The sequence below is a fragment of the Pollicipes pollicipes genome, unplaced genomic scaffold (assembly GCF_011947565.3).
Source record: "Pollicipes pollicipes isolate AB1234 unplaced genomic scaffold, Ppol_2.1 Scaffold_7231;HRSCAF=8579_pilon_pilon_pilon, whole genome shotgun sequence".
Taxonomy (NCBI): Eukaryota; Metazoa; Arthropoda; class Thecostraca; order Pollicipedomorpha; family Pollicipedidae; genus Pollicipes; species Pollicipes pollicipes.
The window spans coordinates 22793166-22819648 of record NW_023597034.1 but is presented as its reverse complement, the minus strand read 5'-3'; the positions used below and the strand labels follow the sequence as shown (position 1 = coordinate 22819648).

The window sequence follows — 26483 nt, the reverse complement described above, 5'->3', positions numbered from 1 at the left end:
AAACACGTCAACCACTACGCTTGCGGCACGAGCGACCATCCGCCCCAACGGTCACACTGTAAAGGGCGTAGTTCCTTTCGGATATTTCGCTTCGATTACACTTGTAACTCCATCAGTACTATATTTGGTGACAAAGAAACTCAACCACGAGTCCCGAGCTACGGAAACGAGGTACAAACATAAATTTGCTTTATACAAACATATGCTTTATACAAACATAAATTGTAGACAAGACATCGATACAAATGAACCGCACTGCGTCAGCCGCAACCAAATATTAACAATACACACTGACAGGCAGACCTGCAACCAATACGACCTCAATCGATACAGATTCTCAGTTCTCAAAACATCGTCGCGCGCGAGCTACGTCAACCAAAACCACTGGTCTTTTATCACACGTCCGAAGGCAGCGGAGGTGGCGCGGAGCTCGTGCGACACCGCGCGCTCCGGCCACTCAGTCCCGTGTCGCCCGATTGCACAGTACCCTACGTCCCCACCCCGCGCGGCGGCAGCGCCTACAGCGGGATATTGCCGTGCTTCTTGACGGGGTTGCGCTGCCGCTTGCTGGCCAGGTTCTCCAGGTCCTGACAGAGGCGGCGGCGCGTGTGGCGCGGCTCGATGATGTCGTCGACGAAGCCGCGCACGGCCGCCGGCAGCGGGCTGCCGAACTTGCGGCGTACTCGGCGGCGCGCGCCTCCGGGTCCGGGTCGCCGCGGTGCAGGATCGACACGGCCCCCTTGGCGCCCATGACGGCGATCTCGCCCGTCGGCCAGGCGTAGTTGGTGTCGCCGCGCAGGTGCTTCGACGGACATCACGTCCGTAGGCGCCGCCGTAGGCCTGCCGGGCGCGCGCGCGGCCGCTGTGAGGCGGGCGGCGGTGTCGCGGGCTTGGACGGGGAGTGACGGCGGGGTGATGGGGCGGGGGGGGGGGGGGGGCGTGTAGCCATGCGACGGCGTCCAAACGGCACACGGCCAAACAGGCGCCTGACACCGAACATGCTGGGACCGCGTATGGCGATCATTGAGGAGCGACCGGACAGCTTAGAGGGCTGAGTAGCGGACCCTGGAGCATAAACAACACAGTACACGGATAAAGTAGTAACTCCAGCCCACACAGGCCAGCCGACAGCGTGAATGGACCCCCAATCAAGTGCATACCTTGCGTGTGATGACAGTGATCTTGGGAACGGTGGCCTCGGCGTAGGCGTACAGCAGCTTGGCGCCGTGTCGGATGATGCCGGCGTGCTCCTGAGCCGTGCCCGGCAGAAAGCCCGGCACGTCCACAAACGTCACCAGCGGGATGTTGAAGGCGTCGCAGAAGCGCACGAACCGGGCCGCCTTCACCGACGAGTTGATGTCCAGGCAGCCTGGCGACAGCGGGGGAGGCACCGATCAGGGGCGAGGCTTGAGCCGTACCGCTCCTGATACCGCCGCAGCAGGGGCGGCAGTGGAGGAGGTACCGATCAGGGGGTGAGGCCTGAGCTGTATCGCTCCTCATACCGCCGCAGCAGGGGGCGGCAGGAGGAGAGGTACCGATCAGCGGGGTGAGGCCTGAGCCGTACCGTCCTCATACCGCCGCAGCAGGGGGCGGCAGTGGAGGAGGTACCGATCAGCGGGGTGAGGCCTGAGCCGTACCCTCCTCATACCGCCGCAGCAGCGGTGACATGGCGCGGTGGGCGGCTCAGGGAAGCCGGGCCTTACCAGGTATACTGTTTAAGGAACTTCTCAATGCATACGATATGACGCACCATCTCAACCGTTTCTGGTGGCAGAGATGTCATTTTCTGTGGCTGTTTTTTTAGTTAACGCATCAGGATTTTTCATATTGCCCAGAGATGAGTAATATGATTATCAACTACCTTATGCCCGCTCGCCGCAAATGATTCTCACAAATATGGGAAATCTTTGAGAACCTCAGAAATGGCATTTAAGGGACGCTGCATCACATCAGCTGCTTTCGCGTGGCGGACTAAAGTATCAGTTGATTGCCTCGACAGCCGAGCCCTCCGCTCGGGGCTCAGGTTTGCTAGGAGGCAGTTCGAGCTAAAGAAGCAGCGGCTCATCAGAATCTCCCCACGCCGTGAGCGGAGGTAACAGACATCCGCGCGGCTGACCTCACTGCCGGCGAGCGGACCCCTCCACCCCAGCAGAACAACATAAAAGGGAGCATCATATGAACACGACTTTGGAACGGGAGTAAACCTAACCGATCAATCACCGCGCACAAACGCAACTCCACATAGACATGACCATTCAAATCTGACGAGCCAGCCGACCATCCAGAGAGGCAGCGGTCGGGCGCCTCCAGCGTGACGCGCGGCGCTCGTACCGGCGGCGACGCGCGGCTGATTGCCCACGATGCCCACTGTCCGGCCGTTGAGCCGGCCGAACCCGATCAGGATGTTCTTGGCGTAGTGGGGCATCAGCTCGAAGAACTCGTTCTCGTCGACCAGCGACGTGATGACGCTGTGCATGTCGTAGGCGGCCATTGGGTCCAGGGGCACCACCGTGTCCAGGCCCGGCACGTCCCGGTCCCTGAGCCGTCACAGAGACATGGGTCAGGGGGACACGGGTTAGGACAACACGGTATGGAGACACGGGCCATGGGGACACAGGTCAGGGGGATGGGGTTCAGGGTGGCGTGGATCAGGGGGAGCCGGTTCGGGGGGGGGGGGACGCGAGTCCGAGGGAGGCGGTTCAGGAGGACTTGGGTATGGGTCGCGCAGGTCAGGGGAGGCGGTTCAGTGGAACTTGCGTCAGGGGAGGCGGTTCGGGGGAGAGGGGCATGGGTCAGGGGGATGTGTTTCAGGGGGCGTGGGTCTGGGGGAGGGGTTCAGGACGGGCATGGATCAAGGGAGGCGAGTCAGAGGGACACGGGTCAGAGGGCGCGGGTGGAGGGACGTCAGGAGAGGGGGCGCGGGGCAGGGGACACGCTAGGGGGGCGGTCACGGGGGGGGGGGGCAAGGGGGGCAAGGGGGGGGGGCGGTACGGGGGCGATCAGGCGGACGTGGGTCTTGGGACGTGGTTCTTGGTACAATAAACGTGGGTCGGGTCAGTGGTGCAATAAACACAATACATGACACAAAAAATAAACACTTCATTTAACCGTTGTGTTAATAATATGCCATTTTCATCAGCGTTTCGCCCAGCTCCCGTTCTCTTCTGTGCCACATACATCATTTCTGTTTCGGGAGCTGTTCCGTGCTGCTTCACCAGTAAACGTTAAATACTCCTACAATGGCGTATACTGGCAGCTCCAAAAACTCCTGCACATATCCAGTTCCCCATACTTTACTACCGAGCCCCTGACGGCAAGAGTGCAGTATTCTACCGCAGCGCAACGTCCTACTCCAGCAGCGCCCCCAACGGCAACTCCACGCGCGCTCAGACCGACTGCGGCGCCTGGCCGTGCTCGGGCCGCGTCCACGCACCAGGGGTCGTCCGAAGGTCGCACCGGCACCGACTCCGTGTTGCTGACCGGCAGGAAGTTCATCAGGGAGCGCAGCGTGAGCAGCGCGTCCACGTCGTTGTCGAAGGCGTTGTGCGCCACGCCGGACGCGGAGGTGTGCACGCGAGCCCCGCCCAGCTCCTCGAACGTCACGTCCTCATTGGTCACGGACTGGAACACGTCAGTGGGCGGTGACAGTTTACGCACCGCGAAAATACTCTGCAGGTGCTGTCGTAACGAACGGCCTGAGAGCTGCTGAGGGCACTGGCTACGGCGCTTGCATGCGTCGGTAAATAAGCAAACGCTTCGGCGCGAGCAGAGTAGGCCGGATAATGGCAGTTGGAACATTCAAACACCAGCCGAGAGGTCCACGCGAAGGGAAGCCAGCGCACAGAGGCAGAACCAGAGAACAGCTGACGCAGAGATGAGCACAGGTACTGATCAGGACTGCGCATCCTGGCCACCATCTGCCCAACCAGACGTGGCGAAGGCCGGGTCACCACGGAGCCCACCTTGACGACATCCGGTCCGGTTATGAAGAGGTATGACGTGTCCTTGACCATGAACGTGAAGTCGGTGAGCGCGGGGGAGTACACGGCTCCTCCGGCGCACGGCCCCATCACCAGAGATATCTGAGGGCGGTCCGGCCCCCGGTGTACACGTACGAACCAAGCCAGGCGACGAGCTGGCTAGCATGACGGGGTTCCTCAAAGCCCCGCAAAACACAGGCATCACACCATCAGGCCACCGAAATGACAGCACAGTAAAACTCCATGAAGCTATTACATCTAATCCTTACTACTCATCGGCCCAGAGACGCTGACCGCGGTTGATGGATGAGAGGGGCAGGGGGGGGGGGGGGGCACGAGTGTAACGGAGGCGCGAGTTATGTAACCTCTGGCGCCAACATCAGACCAATGCGGGAGCTCCGATACAGAGGTCAGGAGGTCGTCCTGCTGAGACCACTGCGAGAGCCCTGCCGCCGAGGCCAGAGACCACTGCGAGAGCCACAAGGCCAAAACACTGCAAGAGCCCTGCCGCCGGACCCAGAACACTGCAAGGGCCCTGCCGCCGGAGTCAGAACACTGCAAGGGCCCTGCCGCCGGAGCCAGAACACCGCGAGAGCCCTGCCGCCGGGGCCATACACCACCGCCAGAGTTCCCCACCGAAAGTGGGATGGGATAGGCGTCAGGTCTGCATAGCTCGGGACAGTTCCCTTGTCGGTTTCTGCACAAGCTGCGTGACAGACGCCCTCAAACGTCAGCACCAGCTGCGAGGACCTATTCGCGAGTACCGGCACGAGCAGCGAGAGCCTCCCATACCGGCCCGCCCACCCACCTGCGGCACGACGCCCGAGGCCATGACGTTGCGCAAGAAGATGTCGGCGTAGCCGGCCAGCGACTCGACACCCTCCTGGATGCGCGCGCCGCCCGAGTCGTTCAGGCCGATGATTGGCGCCCCGGTCAGCAGCGCCTGGTCCATCACCTGCGCTCGGGTCAAGGTCAGCACGACGCCGCGGCGAACGACGCACCGGGCTGGGCATGCAGCGTGCCCTGCGCCGTTTCTTCGTCGCGTTGAAGCCCCAGGCAGGATATTGCGTCAAACAACGCACCGCTGCATCCAGTCTCCAGGCCCAGTTATCGTATCCACGTCAGCGAAGATTTCGTGCAGAGTATTGATCGGGGTATTCACTTGGGTTGGAACAGCGTCACAGCAGCCCCACGGGCTTAGCTGGCGGTACCCACCTTGCAGATCTTCTTGGCGTGGATGCTGCTGAGGCTGCCACCGAACACGGTGAAGTCCTGGCTGAAGATGAACACGGGCCGGCCGTAGACCGAGCCGCGGCCCGTGACCACCGAGTCGCCGGCCACCTTCTGCTTCTCCATGCCGAAGTCGGAGCACGTGTGCTCGGCGAAGGCGTCATACTCGACGAACGTGCCGGCGTCGCAAAGCAGGCGCACTCTCTCGCGAGCCGTCAGCTTCCCCTGCGGCACAGGAAGACGGTGTCAGCGACGCCACTGGCGGCCGAAGGAACGGCCAGCATGGCCAGCACATTCTGCTAGTGTCGGGGTGACACGCTGGCATCGAGATGTCTGCTGCCATGTGAGGACACCAATGCATGACGGTGATTCGACAACACATTCCGGTGTCGAAAAATGTCACAGCGCCGCCGGAGATTTACGAATTATGCAATAGTTTCAAGGAAATCTTGACTGATTGTGCCCGAGGATTCGGATATTGCAAAAATTCCTCTGAGTTAAAGGTTATAGATTGATTTCAGGAAGCTAAAATGGATAAAACTTCGAATCTCTTTGAGAGGCCATGCTCCCCTCAACCATCATCCCAATGTTGAACGTCCCCCCCCCCTACCATCTAAAACAATTCAACCCCAATGCTCAAAGGATGAAAGTTAGTTCCATGAGAAGTCTTGGCACGCCTTCTCTAACCATAAGGAGCTTCGTTTGTCCCCTCCAGCACTTTTCTACGAAAGCCCACCCCAAAAGCTAATTGACATAGCTAGCTTATAACGCGGGTCCAATTCCGATGAAAGCGTCCACACCAACGATGAATGATCATTATATGTCAGGGAATCAGCGGGGCACGGGACCTGAGGGTCCAGAGGTGGTTGAGCCCTTTAATTTTCTGAAATGTAATACTGGCCTGATTGACGCTGACTGGAAAGCAATAGCTGAATTCGACCCCCAACATAAGAGGACTTCCGTCACCCGTAGTCATTGATAATTTCAATCCATTGCGATTCAGTTACAAAATGTGTGTTCGTACTCGTCATCCGTGGCAGTGATGACACAGTTCTGGGTTCTCCTGTCGGTTGGTTAAATGGATACAACGCACCATTTAGAAACCGGCACCACGGAAGGCGGTGACCGTAGACCCTCTGGGTGGAGGGCAAAACGATCGTTACCTGGTTTTCTTCAATGCAACACCGCGGGTTAGATTTTTTATTATGGAGAAGCTAGGGGCTCAGTCAGCACTCATAAGAGAACCGAAAGAACTATCTAGTGTCAAAAAATACGGACTAGGGGACGAGCTCTCCCGAATCTTTGGTTGCAACTCTGCTAATAATATTACACTCCATGGCTGAACTGGTGTTTTAGCGGGGTTCAATGGTATGATGCGCTAACTGTCCCCTGTACCCACCATTTCCGCCGTACCAGCGTAACAGGTAAGCCTCAGGAGTGCGAGAGTTTGTCTAGGGTTGGTGGAGGTAGATCAGAGGCGCTTCGAGTTGTTCCTTTCCATGCGCTACTGTGAGTCTAGAGCTACATCTTCCCAGGCGTTCGGGGCTCGGGCCCCTCCCTCCCTCCCCCGCATAACGCGATAATTCTCGCGTAAACGGCACGAGAGGCAGGCCGCGTGGATTTCCCCTACTACAAAGACTGAGCAAACACAGGCTGGCAGGAAAGGAAGCAGAAGGTAATACAATCGGTTCCTAGGAACCTATTTGACCTCTAAACAGATTGCGGGGGGAGAGACCAAATAAATTGCCCCCGCTCCCTCACCGCAACGTCATAGGCGTCAACATTGTTTCATATCAGTCAACCGGCAGAGGAACGGCTGCCTGCCCCTACCCACCATCTCCGCCGCCCACGGAATCAAGGTTGGGGGTTACGGCTCTACGGCGTTCGCGCAACAAGCCATTCATATAAATGATGCACACGACATACAAAGATGACCAGTCCAAGAAAACCATTGACATCTCCAGTTAAGTGCATCCTATAATCTGCTCAGCTACCCCGGTTCCAAAGAGTAAAAAGTTAAGCGATAAAGAAATATGTCGGTCGGGCAGCGAGCAAAGGCCACCATCATGCGCACAGATGGAGCGAACACACAGCGGGCCCTGTTGTGGAATGCAATGAACGAAAAAATGAGAACACGGATTACGGCTGCATACTCGACGAGAACAGGACCGTCCACAAACAACGTTAACTTTTCGTAACTTTTCAACCCTCCCTGATCCTTGGCTACGCCGGGCGACCCCAGCCCACACTACGCAGCATTAAGTGTAATGTCCGTTTGGCCCTTATCGAGTTAGTGCAAGGAAAACACGAGGAAAAAGGCTATCAGTTCCGTCTTATCTATGTGCATGATGTCCCACGCAAATGCACCTAATAACTTGTGAGTGTAAAAAAGTAACGGACGTGTTACTTATGAGAAGGAGCCAACGGTATCTCGCCTCAATATTTTATTTTGCGTTCATGATTCTTATATGATTTGCTACCAACCCTGACCGTAACGTTACGCTATCCAAAATATCCGCTACCTTCTTTGTTACGCTCCATCCACCCCGTCCTTCTACACGCTTAACGCAAATTATGGACAGTTCCATACAGCTAGTTCGCCCTTGAAAGACAGTCGTGCACTGCGTACGTGAACAACATTTTAATAGTTCTTGAGGTTTTATTTCTGCTCCGTTGACGCCAACCCCGGTCCACCTGGTGAGTGGCAATCACTGTGACTTGCGGGTTCCGGTGAACGGCCTTGTTGAAAAGCCCTGCCTTGAATTGGTGGCAACGTAGTGGGAAGTCTGATTGGCGCAGAGTAAGGAATGGTTTGTGTTGTCTCACCGTCCTGTTTGCCAGTGGCTGTATTACCTTGGGTTCACCAAAAAGTACACAGACTGGCGAGAACCGCGGGTCGTTCGTGCGGGAGGACCGACGGCCAATAAAGGTATGTATCGTAATAAAGACCTCAGCGAGGAGAAAACCCGATGATGAGTGATCTTATGCGGAAGAAACTCAGAGCGAGATGTGCGCTGCCAGGGTAATGAACACCCAGATTTGAGCATTAACCAGGGGTGTAGTCTGCTGTCTCCCATACAGCGGGGGGGGGGGGGAATGGGAGGGGGTCAAGCCTCCTGCTGGAACGCGGAGATGTGCCCTTTTCAGTTGCAGAGGCTCTGGCAATGAGTGGGACTTTTTACGTATTTGAGAGGGCCATATCACTTCCCAAATTTTGGGCCAAGTCCCAATAATATGTCAACCCCATTGCTCAAAATTGTCGCAAAAAGGACCAGCACTTCTTCGGGGCAGCCCTCTCCCTTCCACAAACGAGCTTCGCCCACCCATCCACGATACTTCTTGTAACGTTGCCCCTTTCCCCCACACACAATTTGAGAAGAAAATGCATCAAATTCGACGAGAAACAAACCTCCGTTTTGGAATAGTCTGTGTTTTTCCCTGCTGAGCCCCCACACAACTTTTTTGGAAATTACACCCTTGCATGAGCGTACATGTAGTGACAATGGAAGTCGTTCTAAGCTGCAGAGGCAATAGCTATGTTAGGTTATTTTGTCCAGTGTGGAAAGGGCGCCAATGCTAAATTCTCATAAATTCGGGGCCTCGCCCCCCCCCCCCCCGCCCCCCTATCCTGAGGCGTATCCACGTAGTTGTCCAGAAGGAGCACGAGTATACCGTGATTTTTTTCGCTTGCATTAACATATGGGCGAATAAAGTTTGACACTCAAAACTGGCACACTTGTAAGCTAGATGCGTAAGAGCGCGCACGACGTTGTTTTACACCATGCGATCGATCCCATGGGCCTGCAGCGGGCAAAACCGGACTTTCGGTAAAAGCTAAAAAGCTCCAACCTCCCACCCCCTAGTGCGAAGTCCTGTGTGTGTCCCCGCAGCTCACCTGCTCCAACCTCAGTTTCTACGCCCCTATGTGGGTGATAATGTTCAGATAATGTTCAATGATACGGTATATAAACGCAGCTGGTACCAGTGGAAGGCCTTTCATGTTGGGGAAGTATCGCATTGACGGGATCAAGCCTTGAATGTCACCGGGGTCCATTCTTGTTTTCGCACCATTTTACACGGTCCAAAGCACAAACTACTCTGATTTGCTCCAAAGTCACTAGGGTCCGGATCTCACCGACCCTAGTGGCGATTATGCCCATGAGGAGGCAAGGACAGTTCCTGTCATTTCTTGACGTGCGACGCCTAGCCGGGTTCGAAAAATCACCAGGTGTCTTTGCATCAAATAGCTCGCCATGACGGACTCAACTGAGCTCGTCTGCAACTTCAACAAATGCCGAAAACCGTTGACCGTCCGCGCCTGGGTGACTAGCTGTCTGCACGCCTTTTGCGAAGAGGACGGCAATAAATACATCCAGCAGACGCCCGTCAAATGCCCCACCTGCGACGCGTCACTCAACGACAATCTCGACGTCATCCAGGTCAGTTGGAGACAGCCGTGCGCGGTGCATGTCGATGCTGGACTATTGAGTTGTAATTATGGATGGTAGAGTACCAAAGTAAAACAAAGCAAGGCCTTAAATGTCCAATTTTTTTACCTCAGTTATGATTTCAGGAGCGGGCAATAATTCGCATAGCAAATTACAGCAAGTTTCAATTAATATCATGGAAATTTATTGTTTATTGGGGTTTTCGAGATGTATATATATATATCTATACACACATTGTATATAGATATATATGCATGTGTATATATATATATATATATATATATATATATATATATATATATGTGTGTGTGTGTGTGTGTGTGTGTGTGTGTGCGTGTGCGTGTGCGTGTGCGTGTGCGTGTGCGTGTGCGTGTGCGTGTGCGTGTGCGTGTGCGTGTGCGTGTGCGTGCGCGTGCGCGTGCGCGTGCGCGTGCGTGTGCGTGTGCGTGTGTATATATATATATATATATATATATATATATATAAACTTAGGAAATGGGTGGAAATGACCGCTATTGTCATTCCCATTGCGCATGCGTCACTGACTATTCTCGCACCCGTGACTGACCCTCCCGGCCTGCGCCTAGATCGAGGTGAACCCGAGCGAGAGGTTTAAGTCGATGGTGCTGGCCGGCCTGAAGCCGGACGTCATCTGCGACGTGGCCGGCCGGGCGTTGGCTTTCTGGATGTACCAGATGTCCGAGGACCGCACCTATCTGGCCGGTGCGGTCAGTCGCGGCCGCCGGCGCTTCGACGACCTCGAGCGCTACTACGAGAAGCACATCCGGCAGCTGCAGGTGAGTGCGCCGTCTGCTAGGCAACAGACGACTGACGGAAGAAATGTAAACCATGTGTTTCTCCATCTCGTCCAGCGCAGACCGTAAGTCGTGTGAGCCGCATGCCCAAAACCTTTCCGGGTACCATCCATTTACACTTGTCACGAGCCTGCACGTTGTGCTAATGTCCCACCTCCTTGTCCTTTTGGCAGCCGCCATTTCAAAACATGCCCGATTAGACACTGCTGGATTGTGAACTGACCCTGACTTTTGGCCAAGTGAACATCGCATTTACATCGCTTCCAAACGTGACTTTTTGGAACATTGGATCGCTGAAAGCCACCAAACCGCGGGATTTGGTGGCTTTCGAACCTCAGCAACATACTGGAGCGTCGTGGCTTGCCTGCAGGGCCAGATTGACGCCACAAAGCTCCACCTGGACAAGGAGGTGGCCAGCAGCGCGCGCCAGCTGGAGGAAGCGCGCCAGGAGCTGGAGGCCAGCCGGCGCCAGTCCGAGGAGTTGTCCGGCCGGCTGGCGCAGCGCAACAAGCAGTACCAGCAGCTGCAGCGCGACTACGACGCGTTGCGCGTGCGCAGCGCCGGCGCGGTGCACGCACCGCCGGTCCGTTCCCCGGCGCGCACCGCCGCCGCTTGGTGGCCGCCGCAGCCACCCGCCTCCGTGCCGCGCCGCGTGTCGCACGTGTCGCAGTTTGTGTTCAAGCCCATTACGCCGCAGCCCAATCCGGACACGCGCTGACCCGAGTGACACTAGAGCACCGGATCGCAGTATAGCAGCCGCGCCATCAGATGCTGGGTAGTTAGTTGGTCGAGTTGAGATACCGTCAGCCATCACTGATGCACGTTTGCAACATTCCACACGATATTGTATTGTGATCAGGGGGTCGCTGTGCATCACGTTGGTGGTTCAACTTCTTGTAGAAACAGGATGTCACGCAATTTTGGCATCTTATCATTTAGAGCACTTGGCAATACAATTTGTCACTATATAGCTACACATTGTGCGGTTGACACCAATGCGGCATGTACGCAGTCCATGCTCGCGATGGAGCGGCGTTTATGGTTGAAGTCGTGTTGGCAGCCCCGTCAGCCCAGCTCGTGTGTGTAGTTGGGGCTTTACGACGCACTCAGCTGCAGAGGCTATGTGGCGTCGCCTGCCTCTCACCCTGGCAGGAAGGGCAGGCACCGCGGGGAATCTAACGCCGTACCTCTGGCTTCCCAGACGCGCAGCGGTTAGCGCAGACGCGTTAGCAGCTACACTACCGGCACCTCGCCCTGTCCAGCTCGTAAACACATCATAATCAGAAGTGCTTGCTGGAGGTGGCCACTCGATCGTCAACGTGGCAGGCGCGACAGATGGCGCGCCTATGCGATTTGAGCGACAACCCACCGTTCATTTCCCACTCGTTAACCACACGCCTCCCTGCGTAGACGCCATCCAGGAATCAGAATTGACGCTGGGCTTGAAGCGCAAACTCAAATACTGTTCTATTTGCATCTATGGGGCACTTTCAACGGCTTCGTGCTATCAAGTACAAAAAGGATCGCAGTACTAAACAGGTCTATTTATGGAAGCCAACCAGAGTCCTGGTAAATATCTGAGCAGCAGCGCGGGAGATATCAATTTGCTTAGGTATGTTGGCTGACGGCGGGAACTAAAAAACGGACATGAAGCAGCCACGCACGTTCATGAAAATTTCGCATGCGCAAGCGGACAACTCAGACCGCGGAAACTACTGCACCGATCGCTGTGAAACCTTCATCATTGGATGTGCCATATCTAATTTCCTCGCACCGTAGAACATTAAGTGGCCCTAGGTCAGGCCAAAAGTCATCAAATTCCACAAATTCCCAAATTCTTGCTTGCAGACAGCTCAGCTTTCACAACCTTCCCCTCAGACTGCTGCGAAGCCTTACCATTCAATGCATAACACCTAATTTCCTGTTGAAGCTGCAAACATGGAGTCATTCACAAATACGTCTTTTCTTTTATGTTTAATCTCAATACAACGAGCAGATTGGCTGGGCTGGCCTTATTAAGCCAGTGAAATCAGTTATTTGAATTTCTACTCAGCGGAAGTGTTTTACTGAAAGTCAGGCGCTACATCGTGCATAGTGCCACCCACGTGTCGCCGTGATTAAAGGGAATGTCCCACATTTGAAGATATTGGAGCAAACATCAGATATGATGTAATCAGCTTAATTTGACTATTGGTGTACTAAGTCGTAGTAGTGGTAGTAACTGGGGCTTTAGGGCGCCTCAACTACGCGGTCATTCGGCGCCCATAGCGCACGTCCTAACCAGAGCTGACCAAAACTTTCAACAACAAAAAAACCATCATGTGCCGCGAATAATCTGAGTCGGTGTGTATATAGAGCAGAAGTTAAAACGTGACAGGAATTTAAACAGATGCTCGGTGAGTGCTGAGTTATTGCCGAGTACATCGGAGAGCGCAAGGGACGGTGCAGCCGGGCCAAGTACCGCAGGCGTTCCATGCGTCATGCAGGACAAGAGATGAACACACGGCACACAGAAAGCGTTGCGTTACATTGGCGGCACCGAGGCGGTTCATCGCGACGTAAAATGTAGCTATGGGTGGCGTAAGTATCGCCGATTCGCACGCGACTTAGAACTACTTCCACCCACTTTGACTCACGCTAGGATGTCTGCCATTCCTCGATGACCAGCTTAATAATTTTCGGTTTGTTGGCACCTAACACATCCCACATGCTTCGCCACTGACATAGTAAAAATGACGATATAGCTGGGCATAAATCTGTGGCAGGCATTGGATATGCTCTTGTGCATTGACGAAGTGTAGCACGCTTTGCGGCGGAGCCTGCAAGCTCATCTCCGGTGATTCCTACGTGGCGCGGAATCCGGCACACTGTTACGCTCTTCCCCGCCTGGTATAAGGAGTCAAGGCATAATAAAATGCCCTGTACAACGGGACTTGCGGGGTTAAAACGTCTTGATGTCAACTGGATACTTAGCGAGCCTGATAATACAAAGTGCAAGGCGTCTTCGTCCACCTGTAAGCATAGTGCCCTACTAATCGCAACCAGCTCTGCAGTATATCCAGACGGTTGCGTCGACAGCGTGAATGATCATGTGTCTTGGCCGCGCACAGAGGTGCGACCAACTCCCGTATCCCTTTCATAACCGTCCGTATATGTGATTTTGTGTCCCTGATACGTTTCGATGTGCTGTAAGGCTGTAGCTCCAGCAGCCGTGGTATCATGTCTTGTTTTCGACCATGCGTCAGACACATCGATGGCTGGTGATACCAGCGTCCATGGAGGGGCTGGTAGGCGGGATACGCGCATCACACCCAGAGACTCAATCCACTCTCGTGAAGGGCATCGTGGACACGCTGGCAAAAAGGCCTGGCGCTTCGCGTTTGCTCGCCTTGGAAAACATTCAATGTTTCGCGCGAAAACACAGTACTATGTGTTTGATGATCCGGGAGTTGCGCCAGCTTGCTAGCGTACCGTAAGCCTGACAACTTCCTTCGGACCGCTGGCGGCGGTTCGTTGTCTTCAACGAGCAAGCTAGCTGCTAGAGATGTCGAAAAGTACCAGTGATGACTTTGGGCGCGGTGTGATAGACCGTGTTCAAGGTGTTCTTAACAAAATTTGAGGCACCGTCATACACAAAACGGGCATGATCAGACTTCGAGCGCATGAGAGAGCGGTGCACAAATAAAAGCGTTTTTCTGTCAGCCCCGTAGGATGTTCGTGCGACACATTTTAGAATGTTCAGAGACTTGAAGTACTTTTCCTCAAGAGTTGTAACATGCTGGTGGTACGTCCGATGGCTATCAAGTTGAATTCCGGGAAAACGCGCACTTGGCTCGGATGGTATCAGCTGCCCGTGTAACTGAACTTCCATTTTAGAACAATTCTGACGTCGACAAAAGTGTATACCTCTTGTCACTGCCGTCGAGGACCGGAGTCTGTTAAGTGTTCCCCAGTTCCCAAGGCGTCTGGCGGCCATCTGCAGCTGTCGCTCCACAGTCGCTGTTCCTGATACGCATGACCAGATGACAAAATCGTCGACAAAGGGATCAGCCGATGGAATGCGGAGTGTGGTGTGAATATCATTTATCATAACAGCAAGTAATGCGACCCTTAAAACACTTCCTTGCAGTATTCCGTCCACCAGTAGGAACGAGTCTGAAAGGTGATGGCCGACCCTTACGCGAAAAAGACGTTGCGATAAAAAGATCCTGCAAAAAGATGCCCATAAGGTCACGAATGCCGTATTTGAAGGGTTTGACTACAGGTCCATGACGCCCGGTTGACTCGTAGGCCCTCTGAACATCAACGAAGATGGCACCTAAATGGCGAAGCTGTTTAAAAGCAGCGCACTCAGCAGTGTCAAGTGTTCAACAAGGTGGTCCACTGTGCAGCGGTTTTTCCTAAATCCGCATTTAATATTGCTCAAAATGCGTTTGTCTTCTAAGCACCACAACAACCTCGGGTTCACCATTTTTTCACCAACATACATAACGACGGGGTGAGAGAAATGGGCCGGTAATCCAGCGGATCTAAGCCCGTCTTACCATGTTGAAGAAGAGGCACTACCGTAGCACTCCGCACGTCTGTCGGGAAATCACCTCTCCTCCATACCACGTCAAAACTACACAACAGGGGCTCCAAAGCACGAGGAAGGAGATGTTAAAACATTTTGTTGTAGGTGTGATCGGGACCTCCTACCACACTCCGCAAAGCTGAAATGTCCGCTTGGAGTTCAGTCATAGTAAATGGCAAATCGTAACTACGCCCCTCGGACGTTAAGAAATTCACGGGAATTGGCTTGGCGCGAGCTCTACGACGTAAAAACTGTATGCTATGGTTCCCTGCTCGGCAGCGGTCTGCTAGTACCCGGGCAATCGCATTGGCCACATCGGTAGGTTGCACATCTTCGCCACGCATACGCAACACTGGTACTGGGGTGAAGGAAAAATGACCTGAAATTCGTTTGATCTGGGACCCCACCTGTGATTTTGGAGTGAAACTGCTTAGTTTGCTAATGTATTGCCTCCAGGAAACACGATTTGCCTCGCGAATGGCGCGTCTTGCCGGCGCTCTAGCTCTGCGGAATGCAATCATATCGCAAAGTGCTACTGCGATCGTAAGCCCTGAAGGCGCGTCGGCGTGCACGAATAGCAGTTCGACAACGCTCTGTCCACCGTGAAACTAGCGTGAGACGCGGTGGCCCAGTGGTTTTTGGAATGCTTTTATGAGCAACGTTTGGCAGCAAGGGCGTGAAGACGTCAAGCAGATACAGGTTGTCCAAGTTGGTCAGTTGGAAACACAGAATCTAGCCGAGTTTCGAACTCACGCCAGTCAACTTCTAACATTCCATCTCTGAGGCCGAGGCCCAACAATCTATCCATCCAGGTACCTTAGCCACACAGGAAAGTGGTCACTATCCACAGGATCGTCGGCGACATGCCAAGTAAAACATGACATGAGCTGTGGGCTCAGAACACTCAGAAGACTCAGAAGAAGACTCAGAAGAAGCTGAGAGGACTTAGGTCAATAGTCAACATCCGGCCCGAGGGCAGTGTAACGTGTGTCCGAGTCCCGGTATTTAAAAGGCACAATGATTCTTGGCGGATGAAGTATTCACGCGGGCGTCCACGCGTGCTTGTGTGGCTGAATCCCCAAACGGCGTGGTGCACGTTAAAATCACCCAAAATCATGACGGGTGGAGGGAGATCAAACACCAAACGGCTGAGTTCTGCCGCACGAAACGCCACTCCAGGTGACAAATACAGCGAACACACCGTGCTAAGTCGATTATTAAAATTGACTCGAGCTGCCACGGCCTGGAAGACTGTGTCAAGTACCAGGTGGTGGGGCAGATACGCTGCGGTGGATAGCTAAAAGAACACCACCACGTGCGACTGCGTGTGATCGTTCATATTGACGGACCACTGAATAGCCTTTGATCGTCTAATGTGAATCTAGCCCTAGTTTCGTTTCCTGCAGACGGACGATCACTGGACAGCGGTCATTTACAGGAATTTAGAGATCCTGTGCATGAGTTCTTACGCCCCTACAGTTCCATTGTAAGACATGTGTCATGGCACTAAAGCATGGCGGCTCAACTTATGCTTTAGTGTTCGCCTGCTAAAAAACGCTTGCAAACGAGCGTTTTAGAAGAGATGAAAGCCGCGCTCGAACGTCGCGGTCACGATGTACCAGAACTGCACCAGCAGCTCAGCTCTAATGTTGCGTTCCGCGTACCTGAACCAACAGAACACGGTCGAATTCTAGGCCGGACCCTCGGGCCACCGCTCTTTGACGGCGAGATTGGTCCGGACGGGCCGCGCCTCTCCGGGAGCCCCCCTCTAGACGGGATGCCGCTGGAGAAGTAGTGACCCGGGGTGGCATCGGTGGCAGCGGAGGAGCCATCGCTGGGGCGCCTGATGAGGCCTCCATCCGCCTTCTGGGAGGTGGGACTATCTCCCCCGTGGAAGCAGGCTCGAGGCCCGTACCCGACAGCTATTTGGCCGCCTTCGCCCTCTCCTGTTCCTGAAGGCGTACACGCTTGGCCTCCCGCGCGTCTCTCCGCCTCATGGCGCTCAGGGTTGTCCGATGTTCATCCCATCGTCTCACTCAGCGTTGTAGGACGTGATGCTCCTGTGGAGGACGGCTGTGTAGACGGTGACCGCGTGTTTACCGGATGAGACCGGGAGGTTCGGCTCCCGCGTACTACAGTCCACTCACTGTTTTCCGCTGGTGTGGGGTGAGGCGGCGAGGTAACAACTGGCAAGCTGGCCTGTGCCTCACGGGGGGCGCAGGGTGCCAACGAGACGGGGGCGATAATGTTGCCGATGCGGTGGCGTGCACCTGAGACGCCGGTACCACCGACAGCCCAACCATGGGAGTAGTTTAATGAGATGCGCTCCAGTCATCTGATCTAAGGAGATTTAAGGTACGACGGAAGCTTTGGCCTCTGTGGCATACGATGTCTAAGAGTGGCTCAGTTCATATAGATCTCTCGCTTCACGAAATTAGATGTTCTTCGTGGTTTTCAGTGTAATGGTCTCCTTATCCCTGGTGTACGCCAGGCATGCACAATCGAAAGCAGAATGAGGTTTCTGGTTTTTATCACAGTTCACACACCATGGGCTCGCTGCAGCGCACTTATCACTCGGGTGCTCCGGAGGGACACACATACCACATGCTGGCTGGTTACGGCAGAAATCCATTGTACGTCCAAACAACAGGCACTTAAAACATCTCATGGGGTTCGGTATAAAAAGCCGCACCTTCACCTTCACATATCCTACCCCTACTTCAGATGGTGTGTCAATACGGTCAAGAGCCAGTACAATGCTGTTCGTGGGGACGAACTCTGCACCCCCGCGCACCTTGATGCGCCATCTTTTACCCCGAACGCAGCGAGGCCGTCGACTATTTCCTCATCACTGGCATCTTTCAGGTCAAAACAGTTGATGATACCTTTTGACGAGTTCTCTGTCCTATGAACCTCCACAGTCATCGCCACTGACACGCCCTTCTTCCCTTTCACATCCCTCACACAGCACACAAACCTATGCGAATTCATGGCCCTTTTGACCTCCTCTCCGTTTTGAAAATGGACCTCGATCCCGCCGTCCTTGAGCTTACCGCATCGGAGCACCTTTCCAAACCGATCGCCTCCATTTCACCTTCGAAAGGGCCAAAGGGACAACAACACCAGCAGCCACAGAAAGGGCGATTCGAAAAATCAAGATTCGAAGGGTAGGCGCTGACGCCGTACCACCTGTAGCTTCAGTTCGCCTTCCCCCCCCCCCCCCCCCCCCCCCCTCCTCTTTGGGGATGCGGGTGTTTTTTGGGATTGAAGTCGCCATGCACGTACGGTTTTAGCATTCGGCACTGAAGCCCCCCCCCCCCCCGCCCCACCTCGGAGCCCAACTGGGGGACGGCCCACTCGCCCAGGGGGCGGTGGTGCTACCAGGGTTACTCTGGTGCTATACGGGGCGAACGACGCCTTCCACACGGCCATGTGTTACCGGGGAGACCCCTCCCCGTCCTGACCACGGTTCAACGCCGTCGCCCCTTGACCCCTTAAACCGCTACGCACGGTCAGGCGCCCCAAGCGGAGGCCCACAAGGAACACCCAACCGCAGAGGAGGCGACAAGCCGCTAGACCCGTATGGCAACCCCGGATATCCCGGTCACAGTGGGGTGTGCCGCGACTAACCCGCGCGACGCACCCCTCAGCCACCAGAATCCGATCAATCCAGGGACGCGGGCGAGGGGCCACGGCGACCCCGATAAAAAGAAGACTAGAAAAGATGAGTGGGCCGGATGCGGGAGAGCGGGTAATGGAAAGGAAGCGGGCGGGACAAGGAGCAGGAGCTCGCGTACCAGCAGGGTCGCTACGCCTTGAGAGGAACAGCTTACGCTGTCCACCCGTTACCGAAACTGGGGCCCGAGGGGGGCGCCAGTCCCCTACACCGGCCGAAGACACCGCCCCTGCGAGGATTGGTGTACTTAAAGGTGACCTTTAAGATTGCCTGCATGACTTTGAAATGGCCTCCTCGTAAGCCTGTACATCTTCACGGCGCGTACCTAGGAAACTAGAAAGGTTTAGATGTTCAGAAAAACAGGGCTGTAAACTGCACTCCATCATCTTTAACGCGGTTATTTCAGTTCGATACCCATATACTCGATACAACTGTGGAGCCCTTTACAAAGGCTTTAAAAATGTGACCGTGTTGGTGCGCGACTGGTCGACGTGTGGTGCGCGACTGCCGTTCTGTCGTCAATATGTACACGCCCCTCAGCAGCCTTTTGTCGGTTGCTCCTCCAAGTCGCTAAAAAACTGCCGAATCTAACTAAGCATGGGCCACGGCTGTGGCGGATGTTGCAAATTTGAGGTGCCCGGCTGTGAAAAAAAACTCCAAAGGCTTAGCCGAAACGGACCGGTTTGTTCAGTTTTCGGCTGTGACAGATCCATGGCCTCGGAGGCCTAATTGGGGACTTGTCTTCTGTACTGTGTGCATAGCCTGTCGCCGAGGTACAAGTCCTAAAAGCAATCGGTGGCAAAAATGACGAAAAATAAGTCATTGCTTGGGTCAACGGAAAATTTGGGCTTCACCGTGCGCACCGTGCGCAGCCGTGTCAATGCGTGATTCCGACAGTTTCAACTGTGCCAAAAATTGAATATGCTTTCTACAACCTTCTTCGGGTATCTTTGTTTACGAAAAACATGATGCTCTTGGCTTTGCGCACAAAATACGTAGAAATGCTATGGCACTAACGCTTAGAACCACACAATTAACATCGAAACTACCCGCGCGCTTAGGCACTACAAAAACAACAGCGTATTACTGCTTCATGGCATATATCACAGCGACCACGTACGTCTCATAGAATGGTGAATGCTTGAAGACGATTGGCGCAATATGTTTTGAGATGACTTGTCTGCAGTCCAAAATTTTGGAATTTGTGCACTTGGATGACTTTTGACCTAACCCAGGGTCGTGACATATTTAACTGTATCAGGGTTATTCATTATGATACATCTAATATTGAAAGTTTTGCAGTGATTGGTGCAGTAGATTCTTGGATTTCAATTGTCGGCATTTGCAAGTTAAATTTTTCCCCTGGAATTTCTGAGGTGTTTGACTGCAGGTAAGATCTTAATGTTACCAACCCAGCACTCAAGTCATAACACTGAATCAGTTGGTGAAGGTTTCAAAGTGATTAGATGAGCTGCTTTGGATAATGAGTGTGTCTGCTACATACATCAGTTTTTAGTCCCAGTCTCAGCTAATGCTTCCAGCTACTGCAATGGGGGAGAGGTGCAGCCATTCCAGCATTGTCGCTGCAAACCCTGTGTAGGCCAGTGATGGTGGCATTGGTTGAGGGTTTCGATAACAAAATTACACAAGCTCAGCTCAACATCATACACTGAGAATAGTATTGAATCAGATTTGATGTTCATGAGTAATTGTAGGAGTACTAACCATGTTGGGCTGGCTTGCTCTTTGAGGAGGAAATCATTCCTGCACCTGTGCTGCATTAACCTCAGGATCCCTCGCAGACCGACATCTCAGATGGTGAAGTTCTGTACCTAACTTTGGGGTGAGGGGTTGAGGAGAGAAATGTTTTTAACACAAACAGTGCAAGCTGTGTTCTCCCTGAATTTGACCAAATTTCTTCTCAAAATTAGGAGAAGGACTAGAGTCCCATCGAATTGGATGGAAACCTACGTCTCTGGTCCCAAATCAAATATATCTAGGTTAATAGAGGCCTAGGTCAGTGCGACATTGCACTAGCATCCATCCTGTAAGTGACAAGTGTAGTACTTTAATTTATTTGTGCTGAATGGTCATTTTATATTATAGTTGCTTGCATGGCATTCCAGTCATCACATTGTCACAGTGTGCTCTGGGGAATTCTGCAACAAGTGCATAACATTTTAAGCATGTCATGATTAGTGCTAATCAACTTATACCTTTAAAATAAAACTATTTACATAAACAACTTTTTGCCTGCTCCATGGCTTCCACAATACAGTAGGTGTGAAAATACACTTGGAAGGAAGCAGTATCTGAAATCTGGTTTTAGCTCTTGGGGGGGGGGGGGGAGAACAGAAATATTAAAATTGTGCCTTGTAGTGAGAAAAAAAAACACAAAACAAGTGAATTTGCACTGCATTCACAGCTGGCACTAATGGACATTCTTTGACAGCAGATGACAGTAAACACCATGCTCTAGCTGGTCTAAGTGAGTGCCAAAGACCATTAGAAACTGGCTGCTTGCAATTCATAAATATTCTAGCCTCCTAAATAAGTGCTTCCTTCCTAAGTCAGTGCTTGCACCTACTACATTTTTTAAGCTATGGAGCTGATAGAAAGTTGCTGATATTTATAATTCTATTGTAAAGGTGTCAGTCCCAATAAAGGCTGATAGAAGCAGATGCTTAAAATGTTGTGCACCAGATACACCATTCCCCAGAGCACATGATGCTAGGTTTATTATTGAAATGTCATGCAAGCCACAATATATATATATATATATATATATATATATATATATATATATATATATATATATATATATATATATATAGGAGCACCTGGGGCATAGTAGTTAGTGCAGCTGCATTCTAGCCAAGGTACAATCTTTCTTAGCCAGAGGAAAGATTCTGGGGCAATGTGATACCCACCTGGGCTTTTACTGATCTAGATGCTCTTCATTTGGAAACAAGTGTGTAGTTCCCTATTTAGTTGGATAGGATGCTAGCCCCTCCCCAACTCTGAGAAAACCTCAGTCAAAATCAGGGAGAACATGGTTTGTACCAGTTGTTTGGGATAAAATATTTCTCTGCTCACCCCCTCCACAGGATAAAATATTTCTCTGCTCACCCGCTCCCCAAAGTCATGTACAAAACCACACCACCTGGGATGCCAGGCTGCTGCATGATCGGGGCTCGGAGGCCAACGCAGCAGGGGTGGAGGAATTACTTCCTCCTCACATGGCAATCCAGCAACATAAAATTAGCATCACCTCATCTACTCACCAGTGTTGAGCCTAAAATGACTTTTCTCAGTGTATGACACTGGGTAAATCCATAGATTGCCTATATCTATGATGCCAACCAGTGGGCTATCACTGCTCCTCACATGGCCTCTCCAAAACAAGGTGGGCCAGCTACATACTTGGGCAGATGCGATATAGCTGTCTTCAACAACAGAGCTGCTGTAGGTTGTTTATCAGTTTTGATATTGCTTTTTAGGACCTTATTGATTTTGTAAGAAGTGTTGGCTGGAAAAACTAGGCTTAAATGACAGGCAGATCTAAAAAACATATATAATCATTCAAACACATGTGTAAAATATGTGTACATAACATAACTGTTTTGGGTGCCGGCTCCGGTCTGGCGTGCAAGCATGTCAGTGTCGTTGGATGGTAGGTGGGTTTAACATGTGCTGGTGGGCAGCAACAGACCTGGGCACTGAATGCATTGCAAGGAAAGATTGTGTGTGATATGGAAGAGATCTTTGGCTGTAACCCACAAGCAGTATCCCTTGTTCAGTCATGAGTGTGGTGTGCGATGCTGAAGTTGCAGGAACAGCTTGCCTTCATCTAATGTCACTCACAGAGAACAATTTTTTAGTTCCTTGCAGTGTATATATATATATATATATATATATATATATATATATATATATATATATATATATATCCAGACAATGTGAGAAAGTGTCTACATATGAAGCTAGTAAATTTAATAATTATTGGCAGCCGATTATCAATGGTCTCTGGCAATCACTGATGCCAACTCACGCACAGTGTTACCTGTCAAGTACTCTTACAGGACAACCAACAGCACCAGTTGTGTACATAGTGAAATACGCCCCAGTTTTTCAGTCTAGCTAAAAGACATGATTTTAGAATTGTTCTTCTCCCCAATAGCCTACACCAAATTCAAGTTACTGCATAAACCTTTAACATTTTTCCTCACTCACGATAGATATAAATAATGAATGTAATGACTGATAAAGGATGCCAGCAACACACCAGCAATTGTGACTAAGGCGTGTTATACAGCAGATATGTCGAATGATGAGACCCAACAACGCAAGACCCCACGGTGGCGCAGCGCAGACGGCTCACCTTCCGATGCTGTGCGTCGATGCGCTTCTGGCCTCCACCCTGGAGAGACTCATCGCGCTTTTTCCGGATTTGCTCTTCAACCGCTAACGTGTGGGCAGTGCCTTGCCAGCGCTTTACCACATTATGTGCCGTCTGAGTAAGCTTGTTTCCGGAGCGCAAAAACCCGGTCGCCTTCATGTACGCAGCCATGTTGATATGGCTGCACGAAAGTGCTTCCATATCTCTTGGAAGAAGTAAGGACTTGATGTATGCAAAGATGCTACCGCATAAATGCCCCGATGAAATTTCGGATTTAAAATAAGTCTTCTATATTTTCGTCGTCGTCTCTATCATGGACGATGATCCTTGGTTTAAGTACAACGCTGCATATGTGGCTGCCGGGTTTTATGCGTTGATTTGCTCATAAACGGGCGGTGAACGGCATCGAATAGACGTTTTTCACGACCGCTTCCGACCTTTATAAATCGCGACATTAGAGTTTAGTCCCAGAGTCCACTCTCTCTGATAGAAGGGGATCCGTAGCCCTTTTAGGTCCCAAATGTCTGAACCTTCTTGGGCCAGGGGGGCCCGAATCCGATAGCCAAATGGTCTTATGGGACCTAATAATTGTGATTGTAACCAAACGGGGAGGGTTTGATGAAAGATACCCCAATGAGTGAAATTCAGCGAAACATAAAGGAAAGATGGCATGGATACTTATGAATACAAGTTTTAATGACGTCACCTTTTGCAACAGCTGGGTGATGAGCAAGCTCTGCGTTATGGCGCGCTCATGTGTCATATATGTAGGATCTCGAAGACAAGGCACTGAGCTCGGGTATTTGCGTGGTTGATGCTTTGAGTAGGAATGATGGCCCATATTCCACTATTTCAGGAAAATTAATATCAGCTACCCATGTCCTCCATGAAGCGTGTGCGGCTCGTTTTCAACTTTTTAACTTATTCTAGTTTCGTTGTCCTCCGACGTCAGGAACGGTGCTTGTCCCAGCTGTGCAATTTTCCGAAATCTTGTTAAACTGGCGGGGGGGGGGGGGGGGGTCCCGACATGGGTGCTAGGTGTTGTGATGGCCGATGCACTTTCTTTTGCTACAAGGAAGTATATGCATTGCGTTTTTCCTTTTTAAGTATACATGTTGGTTTTAACCCAGTTTTAGTGTTAGCTCCTTCACCAGATATTTGCCCCTGTACTTGTGTACTTTTTATGACAAGATATGATTCACTGTGTAGTTTGCAAAGCTCAAGCAGTAATAGGTATAAAGTGTTAAGTATAAATAAAGTGTTCACAGGTCTATCAGCTAGAATTATGGAAGTGTGTGGGGGATTTTTCATTTTTCATGCTCAGGCATTATTGCTGGGGAATTTTTTCACATGTACTAAGCATCTGAATGGGATAAATGCACATATATAAAATTTATGTAAGTGAACCATATAATATGGTATTGTGATCTCAAAGGAGCTAAGTTTTATGATGAAAACCAATGTCAGCTAAATATATGATCAGTCTGTATTGTTAACTGCAAGTATGCACTCTCCTACCCACTTCCTTGTTGACAAATGATATGGATGCATATAGTAGAATCAATGTGAAATAGTCAAGTTTGGCTTTGGGATCACATGTTGAGGCAAGAGAGATGCCAATTTAGAACATTTTGATGATTATGTACATTGTCAGGTGAAATATGAGGTATGGGTATGCCAGTATCTCTTGACTAATGCTGTCCTTGCTGCTCCCACCCTTTTTGCCAAGATTAGAGGCAAGTGATGCCATGCAGCCTCAGCAGCTGAGTGTGTTCTAAAGCCCCATTACATGCATGCACACACTCAAGCATACAGCTAATATTGATTTTTGCCATTTGAATTCCTTTTAGCTAAAAATATTTTCTTGTGTGTATAGGAAACTCTATATGTGTAACCATCTTTGGTGACTATTCTATCATATTTTGTTTTCAGAAATTGTGTGAAACTCCCACTAAGCTATTTTAAGTAACTGCATAGCAAGTGGACATTACTGAAGTGGTGAGTTCACACATATGGAATAATTGACCAACTTTCTACTGTTCATGACTTCTTAACAGTGCAATGATTGACAAACAGGTGTGACACAAATTGTGTTGACCCCTGTTTGCCATCAATAATTGTATTCCAGTTAGAGCATTGTCTGTTTTTCTGCAGGCCCTGCTCAAAGACCTTGAGATTTGCAGTCCAGCACTTAGATTCTACTCACAATTCTGGGCTGCAAAATTATGTGCTGTTTTTACTATAACTACCAGGCAGCACCAGTTTGTTTGGATAGTACTTTTAATCTTGGCTGTGGAGAAGGACATGATCTCAGAAATGTATTAGACTCAGGTTACACATGCACTGCAGAATGCTAAGATATTTCAAAAGTTTTTTACCAAAACCTTGCATTTAGAATATGTTATGACTGATGTTAGGTTATGTTAAGACTTGAATGATTGGTGATTATGCAATGCTCATTTGGGACACTGCTCAAGCATATTGAAATAGACACATTTCCAGGCCAGGTAGGTGACTTACTGGATGAGCTGTACACTAGTTGGTTTACTGTGTAGGCAGGTGTATTTGAGTGATGACTGGGCACTTGTTGCAGCAGCATAGTTGTGCTCATGATGCTTCAGTGATATATGTGCATAATTTAGGAATGAGGTGAAATTCACCACCAGCTAGACATTGACATTGCATACCGTGTTAAAGCCATACTCAGTAGAATAAGATTGTTGCCAAGTTTAGCTGACCAGCTATGATAAGCTTAGGAGAGAGCAGTGCCACTGGAAGTGTTACAGAGTTTGTTTGTCAAAGCTATCTGGGCAGTCAGTTGTAGCATAATGTCAGAGTGTGTTTTATTTTTTCAACACCCACGAACTGTGCATAATTTATTATTTATTTTTGAACATAGCAGGGTTATGCTATTATGTTTTGTACATGTTTTATTTCTGGACTATCATACATCTTCCAATCTATAGTGGAACCTGCATAAATCTGTGTTACAGTCATGACACGCACACTCTAGCTACACTATGGGGGGTGCTCAGGTGATTTGCATATTTGTGGCATTGCTTCAAAGTGATCTTACCATGTAAAAACCAAGAGTCACAGCATAGAGATTTGTCCTATGATTATAAAAACAAAGCAGAAACTTTTTATGAAGTATAGCAACAGTCACATCCATATTTGTGTGAAGTAGTTCAAAAATGCATGCAAAATTAATGTGCCTAGGCTGGACGGTGCCAGTGCTGCTGGGACCGAGTAAGAAGTTACAGGGCAGCAGCTCTCTACCCTGGGGTCTGTTACAGGGTGGCTGCTCTGTACACTGGGGTCTGTTACAGGGCAGCAGTTGCATGTGCTGGGCTCTGCACACT

The 26483-nt window shown here is 51.2% G+C and overlaps 1 protein-coding gene across 1 annotated transcript; it reads right to left on the bottom strand.

Annotated features, from left to right (window-relative positions):
* Nucleotides 1-255: 255 nt before the first annotated feature.
* On the bottom strand, nt 256-23292 carry LOC119109856 (propionyl-CoA carboxylase beta chain, mitochondrial-like). Its single transcript, XM_037233608.1, is given in 10 exon segments — nt 256-676; nt 679-810; nt 813-840; nt 1161-1369; nt 2332-2537; nt 3434-3621; nt 3963-4082; nt 4789-4935; nt 5196-5435; nt 23104-23292. Coding segments are annotated over 10 exon segments (1617 nt in total). The 3' UTR covers nt 256-518.
* Between the last annotated feature and the right edge of the window lie 3191 nt (nt 23293-26483).